At 39.8% G+C, this 23006-nt stretch overlaps 1 protein-coding gene and 1 pseudogene across 28 annotated transcripts in view; one reads left to right on the forward strand and one right to left on the reverse strand.

The window, feature by feature from the left end:
• The window catches only part of DLGAP1 (DLG associated protein 1), a 1071624-nt gene that overhangs the window by 211602 nt on the left and 837016 nt on the right, over window positions 1–23006 (reverse strand). For all 28 annotated transcript variants that reach the window (XM_070050435.1, XM_070050436.1, XM_070050434.1 and 25 more), the window contains one exon: window positions 8259–8436. In XM_070050435.1, the coding sequence (XP_069906536.1) occupies window positions 8259–8436 (178 nt within the window). The remainder of the gene's footprint in view (window positions 1–8258; window positions 8437–23006) is intronic.
• LOC100343568 (phosphatidylinositol-glycan biosynthesis class F protein-like) lies at window positions 10676–18720 on the forward strand (annotated as a pseudogene).

The raw sequence follows: 23006 nt of genomic DNA on the forward strand, positions 1-23006 counted from the left end.
CCTCTTTTTTTTAGGAATTGGTGTATATATATGTGTGTGTGTGTATATATCTTTATATATATAGCTGTATCTTTATCTATCTATCTATATATCTGTATGTAACTTACACTGGGTTTGAGCACCACTTAAGAGAAAATAGGACCAACTAGATGCTCTGCTTGATTTCTCCCTTTGAAGCAGACTTGATGGAGATTTGGGAACAATTTTATTTCCCAGGACTTCATATCTCTCTTTTTCGTAATACCCAACTCATGACTAATTAGGATTTAACAGATTAACTGTAATTAGGACACATACCAAAAATATTATAATTTTTGACCATCTCATTTTGTGCTATCTGATGATGCAGTGTAGTAATGGCTCCTTTTTGACAACTTTGGATAAGGGTGACCGGTTACCTTAAGGAAGTCAGTGGAGAGACGCCTGCCTTTCTTCTTCATGAGGATTCTTTCCAATTTAAAAATAACACTTTCATTTTCAAATCAAATAAAGTACGTACATACATAAAAAATTATGAGAAAGAAATCTTCCGTCCACTCTTCTACTTCCAACCACTTGGGCCATCATCCACTGCTTTCCCAGGCACATTAGCAGGTAACTGGAGTGGAAGTGGAGCAGCCAGGACTCAAATGAGCACTCTGATAGCAGATGCTGGCATTGCAAGCAGAAGTTTAACACACTGTGCCACGATGCTGGCCCAAAATAAATGATTTTTATATGTAGTATTTTAATAAACAAATGCCTCTTCTCTTAGATTATGTGGTTACTAAATGATTTAGTTCAATAAGAATAGCAACATAAATGCTTAATTTCTCCTGTTTATAAGTTTGTTCCCTCCTATCTTCCAAAGGTGCTCAATTTTTAAAAATATAAAAATAACTCAAAGGTTTAAAATTATTGATGGTTTAAGTCTACTTCAATTATTCTTAACGAATCCAAATTTGTCCCACCTTGACCAGTGGTGTCGCTCCCCCTCTTCGTGGGGGAACGACACAGGACCCTGCGCTGTTCTTTCGTCTGTTCGGCCCTCCCCGGGTTTGCTGCTGGTTCTTCCCGGGTTGGCTACCATCCCTTCCACCTCCGTGGAAGGGCAGTTTCCCCTGGCCACATTCCCCACTTCCGCAGGGGAGCGGCACACCGCCGGCCGGCTCTTCTCGGGGGCTGCACAGGTGTTCCTTCAGCTAGATGTTCCCCTTAGATGTTCCTGGTGCATGCCGTCTCTCTCCTCCTTTATAGTCCTCCTCCGCCAATCCCAACTCGGCTGCCCACACGCCGAGTACGCTGCTCTCCTCCAATCAGGAGCAAGTCCTACAGTTTATTGGTTGAACTGGAGGCAGCTGTGCGGAAGCTGTTTACTTCTCTCCCAGCGCCATATTGTGGGAGAGCAGATGCATAGAATAAGTCTTAATTCCAGTAACTTAGTCTAGTCCGGATTGCTCCCCACAAGTGGGAGCCTAGTGGGTTGGCTCCTGAGCCCTTTGGACATGAAACCTGTAGTCTTTGATAGCCTCCTTGCTATTTGGGATGATAAGGAATTCATACCTTTCCTGTCCAGTTCTGGCAACAGAAGATTTCCACAAAGCCCTTCTTTCAGTGCAAAACAGGGTACAGGAACACGATTTGGGCAACAGGATGGTTCACGTCACTGCTAGGTTAACAGTATTCTGAGGCCTTTTCAGTGGGTAGAACGAGGCTATCACCATGCCCTATGCAAATTCAGTCTCAGGGCCTTTTGTGTAACCTCTTCTGTATTATACGTTTACTTTTATCTTTATTCCATACTAAAGATGCAGGTTCTGAAGAACCAAGGAGATGATGGACTTGGAATATGTTACAACTGTTTCTTTGTTTTATTCCACAATATGTGCACTATGATCTGGGAATGACACTAATACTACCACTGCTCATATCTGATTATTGAGAATGGTTCACAATTTTATTTTGCAAGTAGTCCTTCTGTTGTTAACTTATTTAAATTTAGCTGAGCTGATTTTATATTCTCACAGCATAGAAACTGTGTGCTCCTCCCTTTCTCTGAACCCTTATTTAGTCTTAGTTTTAAAAATAACTATACCTGTAATGTTTACAACTGTTTCTTTTAAAGATTTTTATTTATTTATTTGACAGGCAGAGTTACAGACAGTGAGAGAGAGAGATAGAGAGAAAGGTCTTCCTTCTGTTGGTTCACTTCCCTAATGGCTGCTATGGCTGGCACTGCTCCGATCCAAAGCCAGGAGCCAGGTGCTTCTCCTGGTCTCCCATGTGGGTGCAGGGGCCCAAGTACTTGGGCCATCCTCCACTGCACTCCCGGGCCACAGCAGAGAGCTGGACTGGAAGAGGAGCAACCGGGACTAGAACCTGGCGCTCAAATGGGATGCTGGTGCCGCAGGCGGAGGATTAACCAAGTGAGACATGGCGTCAGCTTCACTGTTTCTTTTTTTATGTTTTCTTTTCTTTCTTTCTTTATCTATTTATTTTTAAACTTTTATTAATAAATATAATTTCTGAAAGTGCAACTTTTGGATTATAGCGGTTTTCCCCCTCATAACCACCCTCCCACCCGCAAACCATCCCATCTCCTACTCTCTTTCCCATCCCATTCTTAAGATTCATTTTAATTATCTTTATATACAGAGGATCAACTTAGTATATACTAAGTAAAGATTTCAACAGTTTGCACTTACACAGACACACAAAGTATAAAGTACTGTTTGAGTAGTAGTTTTACTGTTAATTTGCATAGTACAACACATGAAGGACAGAGAGATCCTACATGGGGAGTAAGTGCACAGTAACTCCTGTTGTTGATTTAACAATTGACACTCTTATTTATGATGTGAGTAATCATCTGAGGCTCTTGTCATGAGCTACCAAGGCTATGGAAGCCTCTTGAGTTCACAAACTCTGACCTTATTTAGACAAGGCCGTAGTCAAGGTGGAAGTTCTTTCCTCCCTCCAGAGAAAGGTACCCGTTCTTTCTGCTGGGATCTCACTCACAGAGATCTTTCATTTAGGTCATTTTTTTGGCCACGTGTCTTGGCTTTCCATGCCTGGAAACTCTCAGGGACTTTTAAGCTGGATCCGAATGCTTCAAGGGCTGATTCTGAGGTCAGAGTGCTGTTTAGGGCATCTGCCATTCTATGAGTCTGCTGTGTATCCTGCTTCCCATGTTGGATTGTTCTCTCCTTTTTAATTCTATTAGTTATTATTAGCAGACACTGGTCTTGTTTATGTGATCTCTTTGACAACAACTAACAATTTCTTATGTCTGGTCATTTTGATTGTCTGAAGCTCATTGACTAGTAAATTCCTCAGGCTAGGCTCATAGGCACAGTTTTCTCTGTTTTTATCCAAGCTTACAATTTACCTATATCGTTTACACATGAAAGACTGTTTTTCTGCATATAAAAATCATTGATTTGGGGCCAGCATCATGGCACTGTGTGTTAAGTCTCTTTTTGCAATGCCAGCGTCACCTATCAGAGTGCTCGTTTGAGTCCTGGCTGCTCCACTTCCACTGCAGTTACCTGCTAATGTGCCTGGGAAAGCAGTGGATGATGGCCCAAGTGGTTGGAAGTAAATTAATGGATGGAAGATCTCTCTCTCTCTCATAATTTTTTTATGTATGCATGTATTTTATTTGATTTGAAAGGCAGAGAAAGAGAGAGAGAGAGAGAGAGAGAGAGAATCTTTCATCCACTGGTTTACTCCCCAAATGCCTGCAACAGCCAGGCCTGGGCCAGGCTGAAGCCAGGATCCTGGAACTCGACCCATGTCTCCAGTGTGGGTGGCCCCAAGTATTTTAGCCGTTACCTGCTGCCCCTCAGGGTATGTATTAGCAGAAAGCTGGATTGGAAGTGGAGGAGTCAGGACTCAGAATAGGCAATCTGATATGACATGTGGGTATCTCAAGAGGTGTTCCAATTGCTGTGCTGAACACCCACTCCTAATTCTTGTTTTATGATAAGTAACAATTCTCATGAGGGTACCATACATATATTTTTCTTTTTAACATTTTTGTCACTGTTTAGGTTTTTTTTTTTCTTTTCTTTTTTTTTTTTGACAGGCACAGTTAGACAGTGAGAGAGAGAGACAGAGAGAAAGGTCTTCTTTCCGTTGGTTCACTCCCCAAATGGCTACTATGGCCAGAGCGCTGTGCTGATCCGAAGCCAGGAGCCAGGTGCTTCCTCCTGGTCTCCCATGCTGGTGCAGGGCCCAAGCACTTGGGCCATCCTTCACTGCCTTCCTGCAGGCGGAGGATTAGCCTAGTGAGCTGCGGCACCGGTACTGCAGGTTCTAGTCCAGGGTTTTAAATCCACTTGGGATTTATTTTTTGAATGGGTTGAAGAAGCTTTTTAAGTAATGATTTTTGTACTATATAATGGATAATTTACTTGAATTCTCTGAGTTTCACCTACTTCACAGAACTTTGTAAAGGATAACAACCAATGTAAAAAATGTTTATTATATTTCTAGTCACATGCATGGTAGACATTTCAAAACTGGTAGACATTATTTTGCAAGGCAGGGAATGTCTAACATCATAAAAGCCAGCCCTTTTTTGCAAAGTCTAAGGCATATATAGAGGTAGTGCTTTGCAAAGGAAACTATTCTTGGTATAATGTACTGTAGTGGGATGAAAGAGAACGAGAACTTATTATAATTCTCTGTGACTGAGTTTCATAGATTAAAAATGATTCTTCTTACAGAGTGGATGAGAAATCAATGAGATAACATGCAGTGCTTCTGCCATGGTAATCAATAAATAAATGGTAAGTAGTGCATTCGGATAGCTACTATTAGCAATGTCACCATTACCAATACTAGAAGGCACTGAAGTGACTTGCCAGTTAAGAGTTAGGATAATAGAGTTTGTTATATTCTGTTACCAGGTAGCTGTGTACCCATAGATACCAATTCATATAGGTTTATACACACACATACACACACGTGCACACACACACAAACACGCTGGAGGGGTGAACTAAATCAAAAGTCCTGGCTAGGGTGTTGAACCTAGCGGTTAAGATGCCAGTTAAGTCACCTGCGTCCCAGTTCAGAGTACTAGAATTTCATATTTGGGTCTGGCTCCTGACTCCAGTTTTGTCAACGCAGACCCTGAGAAGCAGTGATGATGGGCTTAAGTAATTGAGTTCTTTGCCATCCATGCAGAAGACCTGGACTGTGATTCTAGCTCCCAGCTTTGGCTTGGCCCAATCCCAGACATTGCAGGCATTTGGGGAGTGAAGCAGCCAATGGGAGTTCTTGCTCTCTGTCTCTCTGCTTCTCAAATAAATAAATCAATAATAAATAGGAAAAAAAACACAGCTAAGCTGCTGGTATTACCACAAGGTCCAATAGCTGCCTACTTATAATTATTCTAAAAATATATAGAAATCTAATATGTTGCCAGAAAAATGCATTTATAGGCTTTCTGGTTACTATTATAGATAAAGATACTTAATATCTGGACTAGAAATAAATTGAGACATAAATTTACTTGGTAATGTCAATTATTACATGAAAGACTTAAACAAAATCTAGTCTCTGTAATTCTTTCTATTCCAATCTTACTTTGAAAAGCCTCTGCTTATTAGATGTATATATAGCAGAATATAGAAAACCACAGAAAAAGAATAAACACATGAAAAGATGATCAATTTTTCTCTATCATTAAAGTACAATCTTTTTAGGGATCTTGTACTTCTATGAGTTATGAATGGCAGAAGCAAACAATTTTGTTATTCTAGGCTTATAAAACCTTGATCCTTCTAGAAGCCTTTGAGGAATAATACATCAGGTAAATAGAAATGGGATATAATGTACTTAAATTATGTAATATTATAGCTTCTACTAATGATCTATGAGAGTAGTATCTCTAACACCATAAAAACCAATTCCTTTTTGAAAAGTCTAGAGTATTTATGGTTATATTGCTTTGAAGAGGAAACTATTTTCCTTTGAATAATAGCAACATTGCAACAGTAAAGGAAGTCTGAAATTATCCTTAAAGATACTGTGTTGAACTTGAAAATTGAACATGGAACTAGAAAAATGATGTATCATTAAGAATCCATTTACGATGGTCATTCTTTCCTTAAGGGCAAATGACTACACCAGTGCTTGCTTCAACACAGCATTAATGCTCTCATGTGCCTACACAGTGATTTGTTGATATTTCCTGGGCTGCCAACGGGACGTGATGTTGTCCCAAGGAAGGTCAGAGTCACAGCATAGGGACTCAGAGCAGTCAGATGCACAGGCATAATGACCTGCTAGTGGAAAATTATATGTTTCTAGGTTTTAACCAATTTAAGAGTATGAAAGTCATGAGCTTGTATACATATTTTTCTGACAAAAATTTTTAAACCCATGGTGTATTCTGTATGTATTTCAGCTGGATTCATAGACCAGTTTATAGTTCCTGAAGACTAGGTGACCATCAGGCTGTGCAGAATAAAGATGTGCTCTAAGAAGTTTTAAATATTACATTATTTATAGTCAGTCTCCATGTCTGTAGGTTCTGCAGCTGCAGAATCAACCATCTGCAGATCAAAAATATCTGGGAACAGAATGCTGTCCTTATCAAACATGTACAGGCTTTTTTTTCTCGTCATTATTTCCTATACAATTCAGTATAACAACTATTTACATTGAATTACAGATTATAGGAAATTCAGAGGTGATTTAAGGTCGTCGGGAGGGTGTGACTAGATTCTATGCAAATATCACACCATTTTATATAAGGGACTTGAGCATCCATGGATTCTGGTGTCTTCAAGGGTCCTGGACATCTAATCCCCCACAGATGAAGATGGATGAATGTATTGTGAAAAATAAAGATAAAACAAGGCCAAAATGTGTCAAAATGAGACTCCACTCCCTTCTCTTGAGTTGGAATAGTGTGTGTCATTGGACAAATTAGCTTGCACAGACAGATCCGAATGCTACTGGAGATTTCTTTAAAGAAAAGCATCCCGCAGGCCAGCTGTCCCTGGCTCCCTCTCCGCACTTCTCTAGAAGCCTGGTTGTAGTCATTACTTTGATTTTCATTTGGGGAGTCAACCAGAGGATGGAAGACCTCTCTCTCTGGATCTACCTCTCTCTGTAACTCCATTTTCAAATAAATAAAATAAATATTTTAGAAAAAAGTATGATGTAAGTTTAAATTCATTTAAAAAAATACTCTTTTTTATGTCCTTTCAGAGGAGGCTACACAAGGTACCACCTTCTCCTTTGGTGACCCCTGAAAGCTTTTCTCCATCCCTGATTCCATTTCCTTTACTCTGAGGCTTTTGCAGGCACAGACTAGTGCATTTTAGCCAAGTATTTTGGATGCAGTATGAAGTCACCTTCATCAAGTCTGCATCCCTAGTCCTATGTACCACTTCTTTTTTTTTATTTTTTATTTTTATTTTTTGACAGACAGAGTGGACAGTGAGAGAGAGAGAGACAGAGAGAAAGGTCTTCCTTTGCCGTTGGTTCACCCTCCAATGGCCGCCACGGCTGGCACACTGCGGCCAGCGCACCACGCTGATCCGATGGCAGGAGCCAGGTGCTTCTCCTGGTCTCCCATGTGGTGCAGGGCCCAAGCACTTGGGCCATCCTCCACTGCACTCCCTGGCCACAGCAGAGAGCTGGCCTGGAAGAGGGGCAACCGGGACAGAATCCGGCGCCCCGACCTGGACTAGAACCCGGTGTGTTGGCGCCGCAAGGCAGAGGATTAGCCTAGTGAGCTGCGGCGCTGGCCTGTGTACCACTTCTTAGGAGTGGGATTCAATCTTGTTACCAAGGTGCACAGTTAGCTAGGGTGTAGTTGTGGTAAACAGATCATGTCTTGTTTCCTGTGCCTGGGACTTGCTTTTATGCTGGTGTTTAATGATTAGACGCTGCCTTGGTTTTGCCAGTGATATTGATCCTGTGTTTGTATCCTTCAAGCATTGTATAACAAACCCTCATCCATTAACATCTTATGAAAAACTTAGCTGGTGCTGTCTACAGATTAATTTCTAAGGACTCCTTCCATTAAGCTTTATTCACCAGCAGAAGGTCCCTTCCCACCTGGTAGACTGGTGTTATCAGGTGCTTGCTGCAGCTGGACATATGTGGCGCGCTCTTTGCAGCACTGGACTGGAGTTCCCATCCGATCCATTAGTGAGCATTCATACCTACCCACTTCATGCCTTCTCAGTTGTCATCAACCCTCCTGCAGTTACTGGTTCATGGCCAACACCGATCACCTGGAAGATGGTGCTCACCTGGCTGATGGTGCTCATGGCTCGCATGTAGCTCTCATTCCTGGAGCGGAACTTTGGTGATGTGAGCAAGCCCGCAGGGTCCAGGCTGTCCAGGCTCCGGTTGATGGAGACTTCACTCACTGCCCTCAGGTAACTGTGACTCCGGATCTGGAGCTTCGGTGAGTGTTCATTGGAGATTCTGGAGGAGAACAATGGAAGAGCTACATTTAGTCATATTTCACAGTGTAGGTGTAGTAAGATGGGGCACTCCTGTCATTTATATGGTGCCCTAAGAACTGGAACAAATAACACAGATGCTCCCTTATGATTGCAAAACTCCCTGATGGTGTCTCAGAGGGACAACTTTTAACAGGAATCACTATGTGATGACATTAGAAGGCAATCAAAATTGTCTTCAATGATGAAATAATTTCCCTATTCAGATTTCCTAGGCATCTTAGGTGGGGAGCTAATGGCAGTGATTGTGCTGTCCTGTGTAATTTGTAAGGCTCTCCTTTCTGTGCATTTGCTTCCTGTGGCCATTGTTTTGTTTCTGGACTCCTTAGTCATAGTAGGTGGGTCTGTGGCTATATATCTATGTATATGTCCCTATTTCTTTCATTTATTACTCTCCCTTCCTCATTTCTTTTTGCATTTGTTCTTTTCTGTCTTTATTTATTTATTTTTTTGGTGGGGCCTGTGCCGTGGTTCACTTGGTTAATCCTCCACCTGTGGCACCGGCATCCCATATGGGCACCAGGTTTTGTCCCGGTTGCTCCTCTTCCAGTCCAGCTCTCTGCTGTGGCCCAGGAAGGCAGTGGAGGATGGCCCAAGTGCTTGGGCCCCTGCACCCACATGGGAGACCAGGAGGAAGCACCTGGCTCCTGGCTTCAGATCGGCACAGCGCCAGCCATAACAGCCATTTGGGGGGTGAACCAATGGAAGAAAGACCTTTCTCTCTGTCTCTCTCACTGTCTAACTCTGCCTGTCAAAATAAAAAAAATGGATTTCCACATGCAGAAGTATGAAGCAAGACTTCTACCTTACACCTTACACAAAAATCCATTCAACATGAATTAAAGATCTAAATCTATCACCTGACCCCATCAATTTAATTGAGAACATTGGGGAAACCCTGCAAGATATTGGAACAGGCAAAGAATTCCTGGAAAAGACCCCAGAGGCACAGGCAGTCAAAGTCTAAATTAACAAATGGGATTATTCAAATTGAGACACTTCTGTACAGCAAAAGAAACAGTCAGGAAAGTGGCAACCGACAGAATAGGAGAAATTATTCTCAAACTACACAACTGATAAAGGATTAATAACCAGAATATCCAAAGAGATCAAGGAACTCCACAACAACAAAACAAACAACCAAGTTAAGAGATGGACAAAGACATAAACAGACATTTTTTAAAAGAGGAAATCCAAATGGCCAACAGACACATGAAAAAAAATTCAAGATCACTAGTTGTCAGGGAAATGCAAAATAAACCACAATGAGGTTTCACTTCACTCCAGTAAGAAGGGCTCTCATACATAAATCAATAAACAATAAATGCTGGTGAGAATGTACAGAAAAAAGTACCCTAATCCACTGTTGGTGGGAATATAAACTAGTAAAGCCACTACGGAAGACAGTATGGAGATACCTCAGAAATCTGAATATAGACCTACCATATGACCCAGCCATCTTACTCCTGGGAATTTACCCAAGGGAAATGAAATCAGTAAACAAAGGAGCTGGTTTGCACCTCCATGTTTATTGCAGCTCAATTTACAATAGCTAAGACATGGAATCAACCTAAATGCCCATCAACCAAAGACTGGATAAAGAAATTATGGGATATGTACACTATGGAATATTATACAGCAGTAAAAAATGAAATCTGGTCATTTGCAACAAAATGGATGAATCTGGAAAACTTCAAACTTAGTGAAATAAGCCAGTCCCAAAGGGATAAATACTATATGTTCTCCCTGATCTGTGAGAGATAATAGCACACCTAAAATGAAAGCTATAGAAAGTGAAATTGACTCTTTGAGAAACAATGAATTGAATAGCCCTCATCTTGATTGTCGAGGAACAGTTTTTTATTTTTTATTGAATTTTTTTCTTTTCTCTTCTTCATACTATATGTTGAAATCTTTACTTAACATAGAGTTAATCATATGTATATAAAGTCAATTGAAAATAGACCTCAGTAAAAAATAAGAGGCAGAATAAGAAAGGGAGGAGGAAGTTTGTAACTGTAAAGCTGTATAGTTCAGCATATAGTTCTATGGGCTTACTTCTAAGGGTACAGTTTAAAAACTTGTCATGGGACCCCAAATCCCACTAACATTGGTGGTAAAAATGCCATCTTATTTGTTAAAGTGATCATATTAAATGTTAAAGTGAATATATCGATAAGATTAAGTGTTAAGCAGGGCAGCCCGTTGTGCCTTGATGGTGGGAGGCAGTAGTTCCCCTTCCCTTTGAGGGCGGGAGAGTTAGTCACCCAAGCAAGCACCATGAAAAATGCTGATATCAAGAGACTATTTTATGCCATCTTTTATGCGTGTTTTCTGTTATCCTGAGCACCTTTGTTCCATCATTCTTTTTGGAAAGTTTCTCAATATTGGAGACACACTTGACGTGGTTGGGCATCTGCTCTGTTCCTGTAACTGCTGTCAATCTAGTATTATATTTAGTAGTGAAACCAAATGCATCCTCCAAGAGAAGTTCATCATCACATAAGGTAGCCAGGTTTTTGAAATGCTGTATCTACTTTCTTATGTCTTGTTTCTCCTTTCATGTAATTTTTGTTCTATGTGGAGCACCACTAATAGAGTTGGTGTTGGAAACATTTTTGTTTGCAGTTTTTTCCTTTTTTTTTTTAACTTTTATTTAGTAAATATAAATTTCCAAAGTACAGTTTATGGATTACAATGGCTCCCCCGCCCCCCATAACTTCCCTCCCACTCGCACCCCTCCCATCTCCCACTCCCTCTCCCATTCCATTCACATCAAGATTAATTTTCAATTATCTTTATATACAGAAGATCGATTCAGTATATATTAAGTAAAGATTTCATCAGTTTGCACCCACACAGAAACACAGAGTGTAAAATACTGTTGCAGTACTAGTTAGAGCATTACTTCGCATTGGACAACACATTAAGGACAGATCCCACATGAGGAGTAAGTACACAGTGACTCCTGTTGACTTAACAATTTGACAGTCTTGTTTATGGCATCAGTAATCTCCCTAGGCTCTTGTCATGAGTTGCCAAGGCTATGGAAGCCTTTTGAGTTCACTGACTTTGATCTTATTCTGACAGGGTCTTAGTCAAAGTGGAAGTTCCCTCCTCCCTTCAGAGAAAGGTACCTCCTTCTTTGATGGCCCCGTTCTTCCCACTGGGATCTCACTCTCAGAGATCTTTCATTTAGGTCTTCTTTTTTTTTTTCCCAGAGTGTCTTGGCTTTCCATGCCTAAAATACTCTCATGGGCTCTTCAGCCAGATCCGAATGCCTTAAGGGCTGATTCTGAGGCCAGAGTGCTGTTTAGGACATCTGTCATTCCATGAGTCTGCTGTGTATCCCACTTCCCATGTTGGATCGTTCTCTCCCTTTTTGATTCTATCAGTTAGTATTAGCAGACACTAGTCTTGTTTGTGTGATCCCTTTGACTCTTGGACCTATCAGTGTGATCAATTGTGAAGTGAAATTGATCACTTGGACTAGTGAGATGGCATTGGTACATGCCACCTTGATGGGATTGTATTGGAATTCCCTGGCACGTTTCTAACTCTACCGTTTGGGGCAAGTCGGATTGAGCATGTCCCAAATTGTACATCTCCTCCCTCTCTTATTCCCACTCTTATATTTAACAGGGATCACTTTTCAGTTAAAATTTAAACACCTAAGAATAATTGTGTGTTAATTACAGAGTTCAACCAATAGTACTAGAACAAAAAAAATACTAAAAGGGATAAAGTATTACATTGTACATCAACAGTCAGGACAAGAGCTGATCAAGTCACTGTTTCTCATAGTGTCCATTTCACATCAACAGGTTTCCTCTTTGGTGCTCAGTTAGTTGTCACTGATCAGGGAGAATATATGATATTTGTCCCTTTGGGACTGGCTTATTTCACTCAGCATGATGTTTTCCAGATTCCTCCATCTTGTTGCAAATGACCGGGTTTCATTGTTTTTGACTGCTGTATAGTATTCTATAGAGTACATGTCCCATAATTTCTTTATCCAGTCTACTGTTGATGGGCATTTGGGTTGGTTCCAGGTCTTAGCTATTGTGAATTGAGCTGCAATAAACATTAATGTGCAGACAGCTTTTTTGTTTGCCAATTTAGTTTCCTTTGGGTAAATTCCAAGGAGTGGGATGGCTGGGTTGTATGGTAGGGTTATATTCAGGTTTCTGAGGAATCTCCAGACTGACTTCATAGTGGCTTAACCAGTTTGCATTCCCACCAACAGTGGGTTAGTGTCCCTTTTTCCCCACATCTTCTCCAGCATCTATTATTGGTAGATTTCTGAATGTGAGCCATTCTAACTGGGGTGAGGTGAAACCTCATTGTGGTTTTGATTTGCATTTCCCTGATTACTAGTGATCTTGAACATTTTTTCATGTGCCTGTTGGCCATTTGGATTTCCTCTTTTGAAAAATGTCTATTGAGGTCCTTGGCCCATCTCTTAAGTGGGTTGTTGGTTTTGTTGTTGTGGAGTTTCTTGATTTCTTTGTAGATTCTGGTTATCAACCCTTTATCTGTTGCATAGTTTGCAAATATTTTTTCCCAATCTGTCCGTTGCCTCTTCACTTTCCTGACTGTATCTTTTGCAGTACAGAAACTTCTCAATTTGATGTAATCCCAAATGTGAATTTTGGCTTGACTGCCTGTGCTTCTGGGGTCTTTTCCAAGAAGTCTTTGCCGGTACCTATATCTTGCAGGGTTTCTCCAATGCTCTCTAATAATTTGATGGTGTCGGGTTGTAGATTTAAGTCTTTAATCCATGTTGAGTGAATTTTTGTGTAAGGTGAAAGGTAGGGGTCTTGCTTCATGATTCTGCACGTGGAAATCCAATTTTCCCAGCACCATTTATTGAATAGACTGTCCTTACTCCAGGGATTGGTTTTGGATCCTTGATCAAATATAAGTTGGCTGTAGATGTTTGGGTTGATTTCTGGTGTTTCTATTCTGTTCCATTGGTCTATCCATCTGTTTCTGTACCAGTACCATGCTGTTTTGATAACAACTGCCCTGTAGTATGTCCTGAAATCTGGTATTGTGATGCCTCCAGCTTTGTTTTTGTTGTACAAGATTGCTTTAGCTATTCGAGGTCTCCTGTGTCTCCATATGAATTTCAGCATCATTTTTTCCAGATCTGAGAAGAAGGTCTTCGGTATCTTGATTGGGATTGCATTGAATGTATAAATTGCTTTTGGGAGAATGGACATTTTGATGATATTCATTCTTCCAATCCATGAGCATGGAAGATTTTTCCATTTCTTGGTATCCTCTTCTATTTCTTTCTTTAAGATTTTGTAATTCTCATTGTAGAGATCCTTAACGTCCTTGGTTAAGTTTATTCCAAGGTATTTGATTGTTTTTGTAGCTATTGTGAATGGGATTGATCTTAGAAGTTCTTCCTCAGCAGTGGCATTGCCTGTGTATACAAAGGCTGTTGATTTTTGTGCATTGATTTTATATCCTGCTACTTTGCCAAACTCTTCTATGAGTTCCAATAGTCTCTTAGTAGAGTTCTTTGGGTCCCCTAAATAAAGAATCATATCATCTGCAAAGAGGAATAGTTTGAGTTCTTCCTTCCCAATTTGTATCCCTTTAATTTCTTTTTCTTGCCTAATAGCTCTGGCTAAAACTTCCAGAACTATATTGAATAGCAGTGGTGATAGTGGGCATCCCTGTCTGGTACCAGATCTCAGTGGAAATGCTTCCAACTTTTCCCCATTCAATAGGATGTTGGTCGTGTGTTTTTCATAAACTGCTTTCATTGTATTGAGGAATGTTCCTTCCATACCCAGATTGCTTAGAGTTTTCATCATGAAAGGGTGTTGTATTTTATCAAATGCTTTCTCTGCATCTATTGAGATAATCATATGGTTTTTCTTCTGCAGTCTGTTAATGTGGTGTATCACATTGATTGTTTTGTGAACATTGAACCATCCCTGCATACCAGTGATAAATCCCACTTGGTCTGGGTGGATGATCTTTCTGATGTGTTGTTGCATTCTATTGACCAGAATTTTTGCATCTATGTTCATCAGGGATATTGGTCTGTAATTCTCTTTCAATGCTGCATCTTTTTCTGGCTTAGGAATTAAGGTGATGCTGGCTTCATAGAAAGAATTTGGGAGGATTCCCTCTTTTTCAATTGTTCTGAATAGTTTGAGGAGAATTGGAGTTAGTTCTTCTTTAAATATCTGGTAGGATTCTGCAGTGAATCCATCTGGTCCTGGGCTTTTCTTTGTTGGGAGGGCCTTTATTACTGTTTCATTTTCTGTCTCAGTTATGGGTCTGTTTAGGTTTTCTATGTCTTCCTGGTTCAATTTAGGTAGGTTGCATGTGTCCAGGAATCTATCCATTTCTGATAGATTTCCCTGTTTACTGGCATACAAGTCCTTGTAGTAATTTCTGATGATTCTTTTTATTTCTGTGGTGTCTGTTGTTACGTTTCCTTTTTCATCTCTGATTTTATTGATTTGGGTCTTTTCTCTTCTTTTTTTAGTTAGTTGGGCCAAAGGGGTGTCAATTTTGTTTATTTTTTCAAAAAACCAGCTCCTTGTTTGGCTGATTTTTTGTATTTTTTTTGATTCAATCCTGTTGATTTCTTCTCTGATTTTAATTATTTCTCTTCTCCTACTAGATTTGGGTCTGGTTTGCTGCAGATTTCCTAGATCCTTGAGATGATTTGAAAGCTCATCTATTTGGTGCCTTTCCAATTTCTTGATGTAGGCACCTAGTGATATAAACTTTCCTCTTAACACTGCTTTTGCTGTATCCCATAAGTTTTGTTATGTTGTGCTATTATCCTCATTTACTTCCAGAAAATTTCTGATTTATTTTTTGATTTCTTCTATGACCCATTGTCCATTCAGGAGCATGGTGCTCAATCTCCATGTGTTTGCATATGCTCTAGGGATTCCTGAGTTGCTAATTTCCAACTTCATTCCTTTATGGTCTGAGAAGCTTCATGGTATGATTCTAATTCTTTTGAATTTGCTGAGACTTGCTTTATAGCCTAGTATGTGGTCAATCCTAGAGAAGGTTCCATGTACTGCCGAGAAGAATGTAAATACTTTATGTGTAGGATGAAAAGTTCTGTAGATATCTGTTAGATCCATTTGGGCTATAGTGTCATTTAAATCTACTGTCTCCTTGTTGATCTTCTGTCCTGTTGATCTGTCTATTTCTGAGAGTGGAGTATTGAAGTCCCCCAGTACTATTGTATTGGGGTCTAAGTCTCCCTTTAAGTCCCTTAACAAATCTTTTAAATAAACCAGTGCCCTGTAATTAGGTGCATATACATTGATAATTGTTATATCTTCCTGTTGAATTGATCCCTTAATCATTATATAGTGCCCCTCTTTGTCTCTCCTAACAGTTTTTGTGGTAAAGTTTATGTTGTCCAATATTAAGATGGCTACATCCGCTCTTTTTTCATTTCTGTTGGTATGGTATATCTTTTTCCAGCCTTTCACTTTCAGTCTGTATGGATCTTTGTTGGAAAGATGTGTTTCTTGTAAGCAGTAAATAGATGGCTTTTGTTCCTTAACCCAATCAGCCAATCAGTGTCTTTTAACTGGACAGTTCAGGCCATTAACGTTCAATGTGACTATTGATAAGTAGTAACTTTGCCCTGCCATTTTCCAAATGTATTTTCTAACATATGTTTTGAATTTCCTGTGATCTTTTGCTGTGAGGTTTCCTTCCTTTACCTTCTTCCATATTGATGACCGTGTTTCTGTGTTTCTGTGTGTAACACATCTTTAAGCATCTTTTGCAGGGCTGGATGAGTGGCGACAAATTCTTTTAATTTCTGTTTGCTGTGAAAGGTCTTTATTTCACCTTCATTCACAAATGAGAGCTTTGCAGGATATAATATTCTGGGCTGGCAGTTTTTCTCTCTTAGCACCTGGGCTATATCTTGCCATTCCCTCCTAGCCTGTAGGGTTTCTGATGAGAAGTCTGCTGTGAGTCTAATTGGAGATCCTCTGAGAGTAATCTGATGTTTCTCTCTTGCACATTTTAGGATCTTTTCTTTCTGTTTTACTGTGGTGAATTTAATTACAACATGTCGTGGTGAGGATCTCTTTTGGTCATGTTTATTGGGGGTTCTATGAGCTTCCTGTACTAGGATGTCTCTGTCTTTCTCCAAACCTGGGAAATTTTCTGCTAGTATCTCACTAAAAAGGCCTTCTAATCCTTTTTCCCTCTCCATGCCTTCAAGAACTCCTAGAACCTGAATGTTGGTTTTTTTAATATTATCCTGCAGATTCCCAACAATATTTTTTAGATTTCTAATTTCCTCTTCTTTTCTTTGGTTTGACTGTATACTTTCCTGTTCTTTGTCTTCCAAGTCCGATATTCTCTCTTCTGCTTCACCCATTCTGTTTTTAAGGCTCTCTAATGTGTTTGTCATTTGATCTACTGAATTCTTCATTTCATTATGATTTCTTGTCACTATCACAGTTTCATGTTCTACTAGTTGTTTCATTTCATTTTAATTCCTCCTTTATATTTCATTTTTGGGAGAGAGATTTTCTATCTTGTCCATTAAGGATTTCTGTAGTTCAAGAATTTGTTTTTGAGAACTTCTTAATGTTCTTATCAATTTTTTGAGGTCTGCTTCTTGCATTTCTTCTATCTCATCATCTTCATAATCTTGAATTGGGGTGTCTTTTTCATTTGGGGGTGTCATAGTGTCTTCCTTGTTCTTGTTACCTCAGTTTTTGTGTTTGCTGTTTGGCATATTGGAGATATTCTTTGGTTTCTTTGCTGTGGTGTTTTTTCTTGTTATACTATGATTCTATATTAAGTGGACTGTGCTTTTGATGGATCCTTAGAGGCTGTGATGGGTGTGGCCAGATAGCTCTGTTTGGTTCTTCAGGGTTAAGGGTGTGTCAAAGGTGACTCACCCAGGTTGTCCTCTCTCTCTCTCTCTCTCTCTCTCTCTTTCTCTTTGACTCAGAAGGGAAGTAATTCTGCACAGCTAAGTGGAATTGAGGGTAGTTGATGTATGAAATCTGGCCCCTGTGGGTATTCGTCTGCTCTCTCTACCCCAGGGACCGCACAAAGGGTTTATGCAGCCCTCAGTGTGGTCTCAAATTTCTCTGCAGTCTCTCACCAGGTTACCAAGGTTACCGAGTTTGTGTACTCGGTGAGTTCTCTTGCCCACCCTCAGATTTTCACAATTTCAGTTTGTTAGCTCCACACTTTTACTAGGTCCTAACCTCCTGTTATTTCTCCCCACAAGAGTCAGGTTTTTCTGCTTGGCTGATGGCGGGCACCGCTTTACGTATATTCAAAATGGCGCCTGCTCTTTGTCTTGCTTGGCTTTGTAAGGTGAGTGGAGAGAGAGGCTAGTGTCCGTGCCGGTTCCCCTTATTTATTTGTTTTTTTCTCTCCTCCAGTCAGCCTGGTGAGCTTTCTCCAGTGGGGCTTTCATTCCCTCTAGGCTCTTTCTGCCTTTCCCCGCCAATGTCTCAGGTTACTGAGGTTTTTGTCTCACCTCACCTTCCAGCGCTAGCGCGCAGACTCTGTGGCTGTCCTCTGTGCCATGGGCATCCTTGCTCTCCCTGTAGGTCCTCTGTGTCACATCCACTAGATCCGGGAGAGTTTCCTCTGCATTTTTTTCCCGAGCCTTTTCCTGAGACTACAGTAACTCCACTTTTATTAAACCATCTTTTCCCGGACTATCAGTGCGCGCCCTCACTATTCCGCCATCTTGGCTCCACCCCTGTTCGCAGTTATTTTGTCTACCTTCACTACTGTACCTTGTTTATGTTTGTTAGGACCAAATCTCAAAGCATGGCTAAGAGTTTTCAGTAGAAATGGAATTTCATCCATTTAAGAGAATAGTGTCCAGATCACTACAATTGCTAGTTTTATAGGAGCATGGCTTGGAGCATTTCCTATTCCTTTAGATTGGGGAAGACCATGGCAGGTGTGGCTCTTCTCCTGTATGCTTGGAGCGACCTTTGGCTATGTGGCTGGCCTTGTTCTGTCACCACTCTGGATATACCAGAATAGAAAGCAACTTACATACAAGAACAATTAATTGGAGCAAAGGGAGAAGATATTTCTTTGTGTAGATTCCATAAGGGCTGTACAGAAATGTCTATGGTCAAAGCCAAGCAGTTCCATTTACAGCACTGTTTCTTTACATAGTTAACATGATGTGATTGTAGCTTTTTAAACTATGAAACCCCTGAGAGATTGTATCTTCTAGTTGAAATAAAGTATTATAATAAAAAAGATTAAGTATTAAAGAGATCACATAAATAGCATCAAGTGCCTGATAATAATAATCGACAGAATTAAAAAGGAGAGAATGTCCAACATGGGAAGCAGTCCACACAGCAGGCTCATAGAATGATAATAATTTTAAGTAACACTCTGATCTCAGAATCAGCCCTTAAGGCATTCAGATGTGGCTGAAAAGCCCATAAGAGCATTTTAGGCATAGAAAGTCAAGACACTGTGGCAAAAATATCCTACATGAAGGATCTCTGTAAATGAGACCCCACTGGAAAGAAGTGGCCATCAAAGAAGGATGTACTTTTCTCTGAAGGGAGGAGAGAATTTCTACTTTGCTTATGGCTTTGTCTAAATACTGATGAAGTTTGTGGTCACAAAAGGCTTCCATAGCCTTGGAAGCTCATAGCAAGAGCTTCAGTGATCTCTGATGTCATAAACAATAGTGTTATTGTTAAATTAACAACAGAATCACTATGTACTTACTGCCCATGTAAGACCTCTGTCCTTAATTAGTTGTACTATGAGCATTAATTGCAAAATTTGTTCTCAAACAGTACTTTATAAGTTGTGTCTGTGTGGGTGCCAACTGTTAAAATCTTTACTTTGTATAGAGTTGGTATTATGTATATAAAATTAATTACAAATGAATCTTAAAGAAGAATGGGATGGGAGAGGGAGTAGGAGGTGGGATGAGAGTGGGGGTGGGAGGGTGGGTATAGATGGAAGAACCACTATATTCCTAAAGCTGTATCTATGAAATTTTCATTCATTAAATAAAAACTTTAAAAAAAGATGCATCGTAAAGTTGAAAATGTGAGAAATGCCTATTTCAAGAACCCAAGCTTTACAGAAGTGCCCAAAGCCAAAGAAGAGTCTGCCTCTCTCCCTTATTCCTGTCTTCAGATTCCACACGCATAGAGAAATCACTCCTAGCAAGCTGGTGCATAGCCTTCCTCACTGTTTTTGCACATATACAATTTAATTTTAGCAGTTTCTAAAGTTTGTTTTCACACAAGAATAAGGGCAATTCTTTTTCCTTTATTACATGTCTTTAAGTTTTTGTAACGTTGCTTGCAATACAAAGAAAAAGTTGATGGGAACAAAATGCATGCCTAGCAATACTGCTGTTATTTCCCATGATTCTGCAGGTCATAGCCAATTAAATTAGAAAAGAAAAAAAAGGGAATAAAAATATGGTAAAGGTAGTTTTAAACGTTGAGTGCTTATAGATTGTATACTTACTTGTAAGATAAAAAGAAATAAAATTAAAAAATCATGAAAAGTAATGATAGAGCCTCAAGGCAGATAGTCACAAAGTAAAATACAGAAATTAATATATTTTCTGTATACTTCAGACAGCAAATAGAAATTAAAAAAAATTTATTTACTTATTTGAAAGGCAGAGTGATAGAGCTCTTTCATCTGCTGGTTCATTTCCCAAATGACTGCATAAGCTAGGTCTAGGCCAGGTGGGAGCCAGAAGCCAGGAACTCCATCTGGTGTGGGGGCCTAAGCACTTATGTCATCATTCATTGCTTTTCCAGGCAAGTTAGCAGGAAGCTGGATCAGAGGGGAGCAGCTGGGACCTAAACTGGCACTCCAATATGGGATACCATTTTTGCAAGCCATGGCTTAACCAGCTGTGTGCAACACTGGCCCCAGCAAATAGAAATTTTAATTAAAAAATTCCATTCAAAATGGCGAACATAAAAATAAGTAGAAATTACAAAAAAGAAATGCACTAGAATTTTATGAATGAAATTATTAAACTCCAGAAGACAACAAACCAGGTCTCAATGCAAAAACAAACAAAAAGCAAAAAACACAATTTTCCTGAATGGAAATGCTAAACTTAGTAAAATATTTAAATATTCTCTAAATTAATCTATAAATTTAATGCAATTGCAACAAAAATCCCTACACACTTTTTAGACCATGGAATATAATATGCTGATCCTAAAGCTCATTTTTAGCCTACATGGCTAGTAGGAATCCCATGGTTTATAATAGTAGGCTGTGATAAACAATTACATGAGGCTTCAAAATCATCAGATTTCCTTATGAAGGGAGATTAGAGGGTGGATTACAGTCGGCAAAACTGTAGGAGGAGGACCAATCCACATGCTGCAATGCTTCAGTAACCCAAGCAGCAGGTGGGAAGGATGAGTATTGGCGGTACTGAGAGGAACAGGTTTGAGAATCCAAGTGCATACTAAATGTGGAAGATGAGTAAGAAAGTGAACAGCCAGAAAATAAAAATTAACCAAAACCAAGAGGACAGGGATGCCTTTTACCAGGTCTCAGCTGCACTAGGCGGCTACAAGGATGAAAACAGTGTGGTGAGAGCCAAGGGGTAAATGAATCAGTGGGGCAGTATGAGAACAACAGAAGTGAACATGAATTTGAATTCATTACATTGCAAAGGTGCACAGTTCAAGTTAGTAGGGGAAAAGGTCACAGTTTAATAATGGAGTTAGACAAACTGTGCACTCAATTGGGGGAAAAATGAATTCCTATTCCTCATGTAAATTAAAAATAATATTTAAAACATCTAAAGCTCTCTGAAATGATATAGAAGATGAAATGTTTATTTCTATACCTAACAACTAAAAAAGAAATGTACTGGAATTTTATGGGACCAAAAATCCTCTATATAATTTATGCAAAACAATAGAGAGACTAAAGAAATACGAACGAATATGTTGGGGGAGAGTTTAAAAGCATGATGTTAAACCTGGAAGTTGTTTAGAAAAAGGTTTACAAGTAGAAGTTACATAAACATTTAATATTTTTATCTGGCCAAGGACACCGGCAACAAAATTAAGGAAAATAGTTATAGTATAGGAAAATATATTGGCAACACTACACACAATAGCAAAGAGGATTCACATCCATAATTTCTAAAGTGGATTCACAGATGAATGAAAAACAATGCAAGCAACTCAGTAAGAATGAGCAAAGGCTAGAAAGATGTAACCATAGGAAAACAGATTCAGAAATTCATAGGAAAATAGATTTTTAGGCCACCAAGTATATGACAAGATGATCAATTTCACTAGTAATTAGGTGTTGTCAAAAAAATTACATTTAAAAACACACCCACACACACACCCTTGGCATGTGCAGATGCTATATCCCCCAACTTCCAAACGACCTCTTAGTAGCAATGTATAAGATTGCACCTGTACTTTAAGCGTACATGGAATTATTTAAATATAATAGCTGAAGAAATAGTCTCAATAATACGAAGTCCTAAGAATTTGATTCGCAGTCACTGCAATTGCACTGACAGAGACACCAAATTTAAACAGATGCAGAATATAACATCAAGAGTAAACCTCTTATGCAATTTATTGTTACAAAAGAGAAACTGATTGTCCTAGAAATGTGCCTTATGCCATCTTTAAGTAGCTCTCAAACATGAAAATACCTCTGCCAGGACAAGTAAATATTTTCCATATTTGATGTGTTACTATAGGATTCCACTGGGTCACTTTATAAATGTCCAGGCCAAAAATTCCAACCAACCAGCAAACTAAAGAACTCCTTTTTCCCTGTAAGATTTCTTTTTTTCTAAGAAAAAGAGGGCCTTAGCTTGAAGCATTTACAACCTAAAATTCACTTCCCTTAGAACTTTGAGAATTGGATGACAAATATGTTTTTCTGTCTGTTTTGCAACCTGATCCAGAGCATTGGCATTGTCACCATAAGCGATGATACTATTCCCAAGGGTTATCGGGGCACATTGGGGTGGCTATTTCTGAAGGGATGTAAAATTTAAAAGAACTGAAAGTCTGGTGTTTTGAAAATGAGTGTTTGCTTGCTGAAATGGGGAAATGAGGCATCATTGCCACATTATTCCTCCTGACCACTTTTTAGGAAATAAGGCATAATTCCCAAATTTCAACATGAAAAGTCTCTCAGGAGGAACTGAATAGTTCCACTTTTTATCAATGTGTATTTTTTTTGACAGGCAGAGTGGACAGTGAGAGAGAGAGAGAGAGAGAGAGAGACAGAGAGAAAGGTCTTCCTTTTGCCGTTGGTTCACCCGCCAATGGCCGCTGCGGCTGGCACATTGCGCTGATCCGAAGTCAGGAGCCAGGTGCTTCTCCTGGTCTCCCATGGGGTGCAGGGCCCAAGGACCTGGGCCATCCTCCACTGCACTCCCGGGCCAGAGCAGAGAGCTGGCCTGGAAGAGGGGCAACCGGGACAGAACCCGGCGCCCCGACCGGGACTAGAACCCGGTGTGCCGGCGCCGCAAGGCGG

The sequence above is a fragment of the Oryctolagus cuniculus genome, chromosome 10 (assembly GCF_964237555.1).
Source record: "Oryctolagus cuniculus chromosome 10, mOryCun1.1, whole genome shotgun sequence".
NCBI classification, from domain to species: domain Eukaryota; kingdom Metazoa; phylum Chordata; class Mammalia; order Lagomorpha; family Leporidae; genus Oryctolagus; species Oryctolagus cuniculus.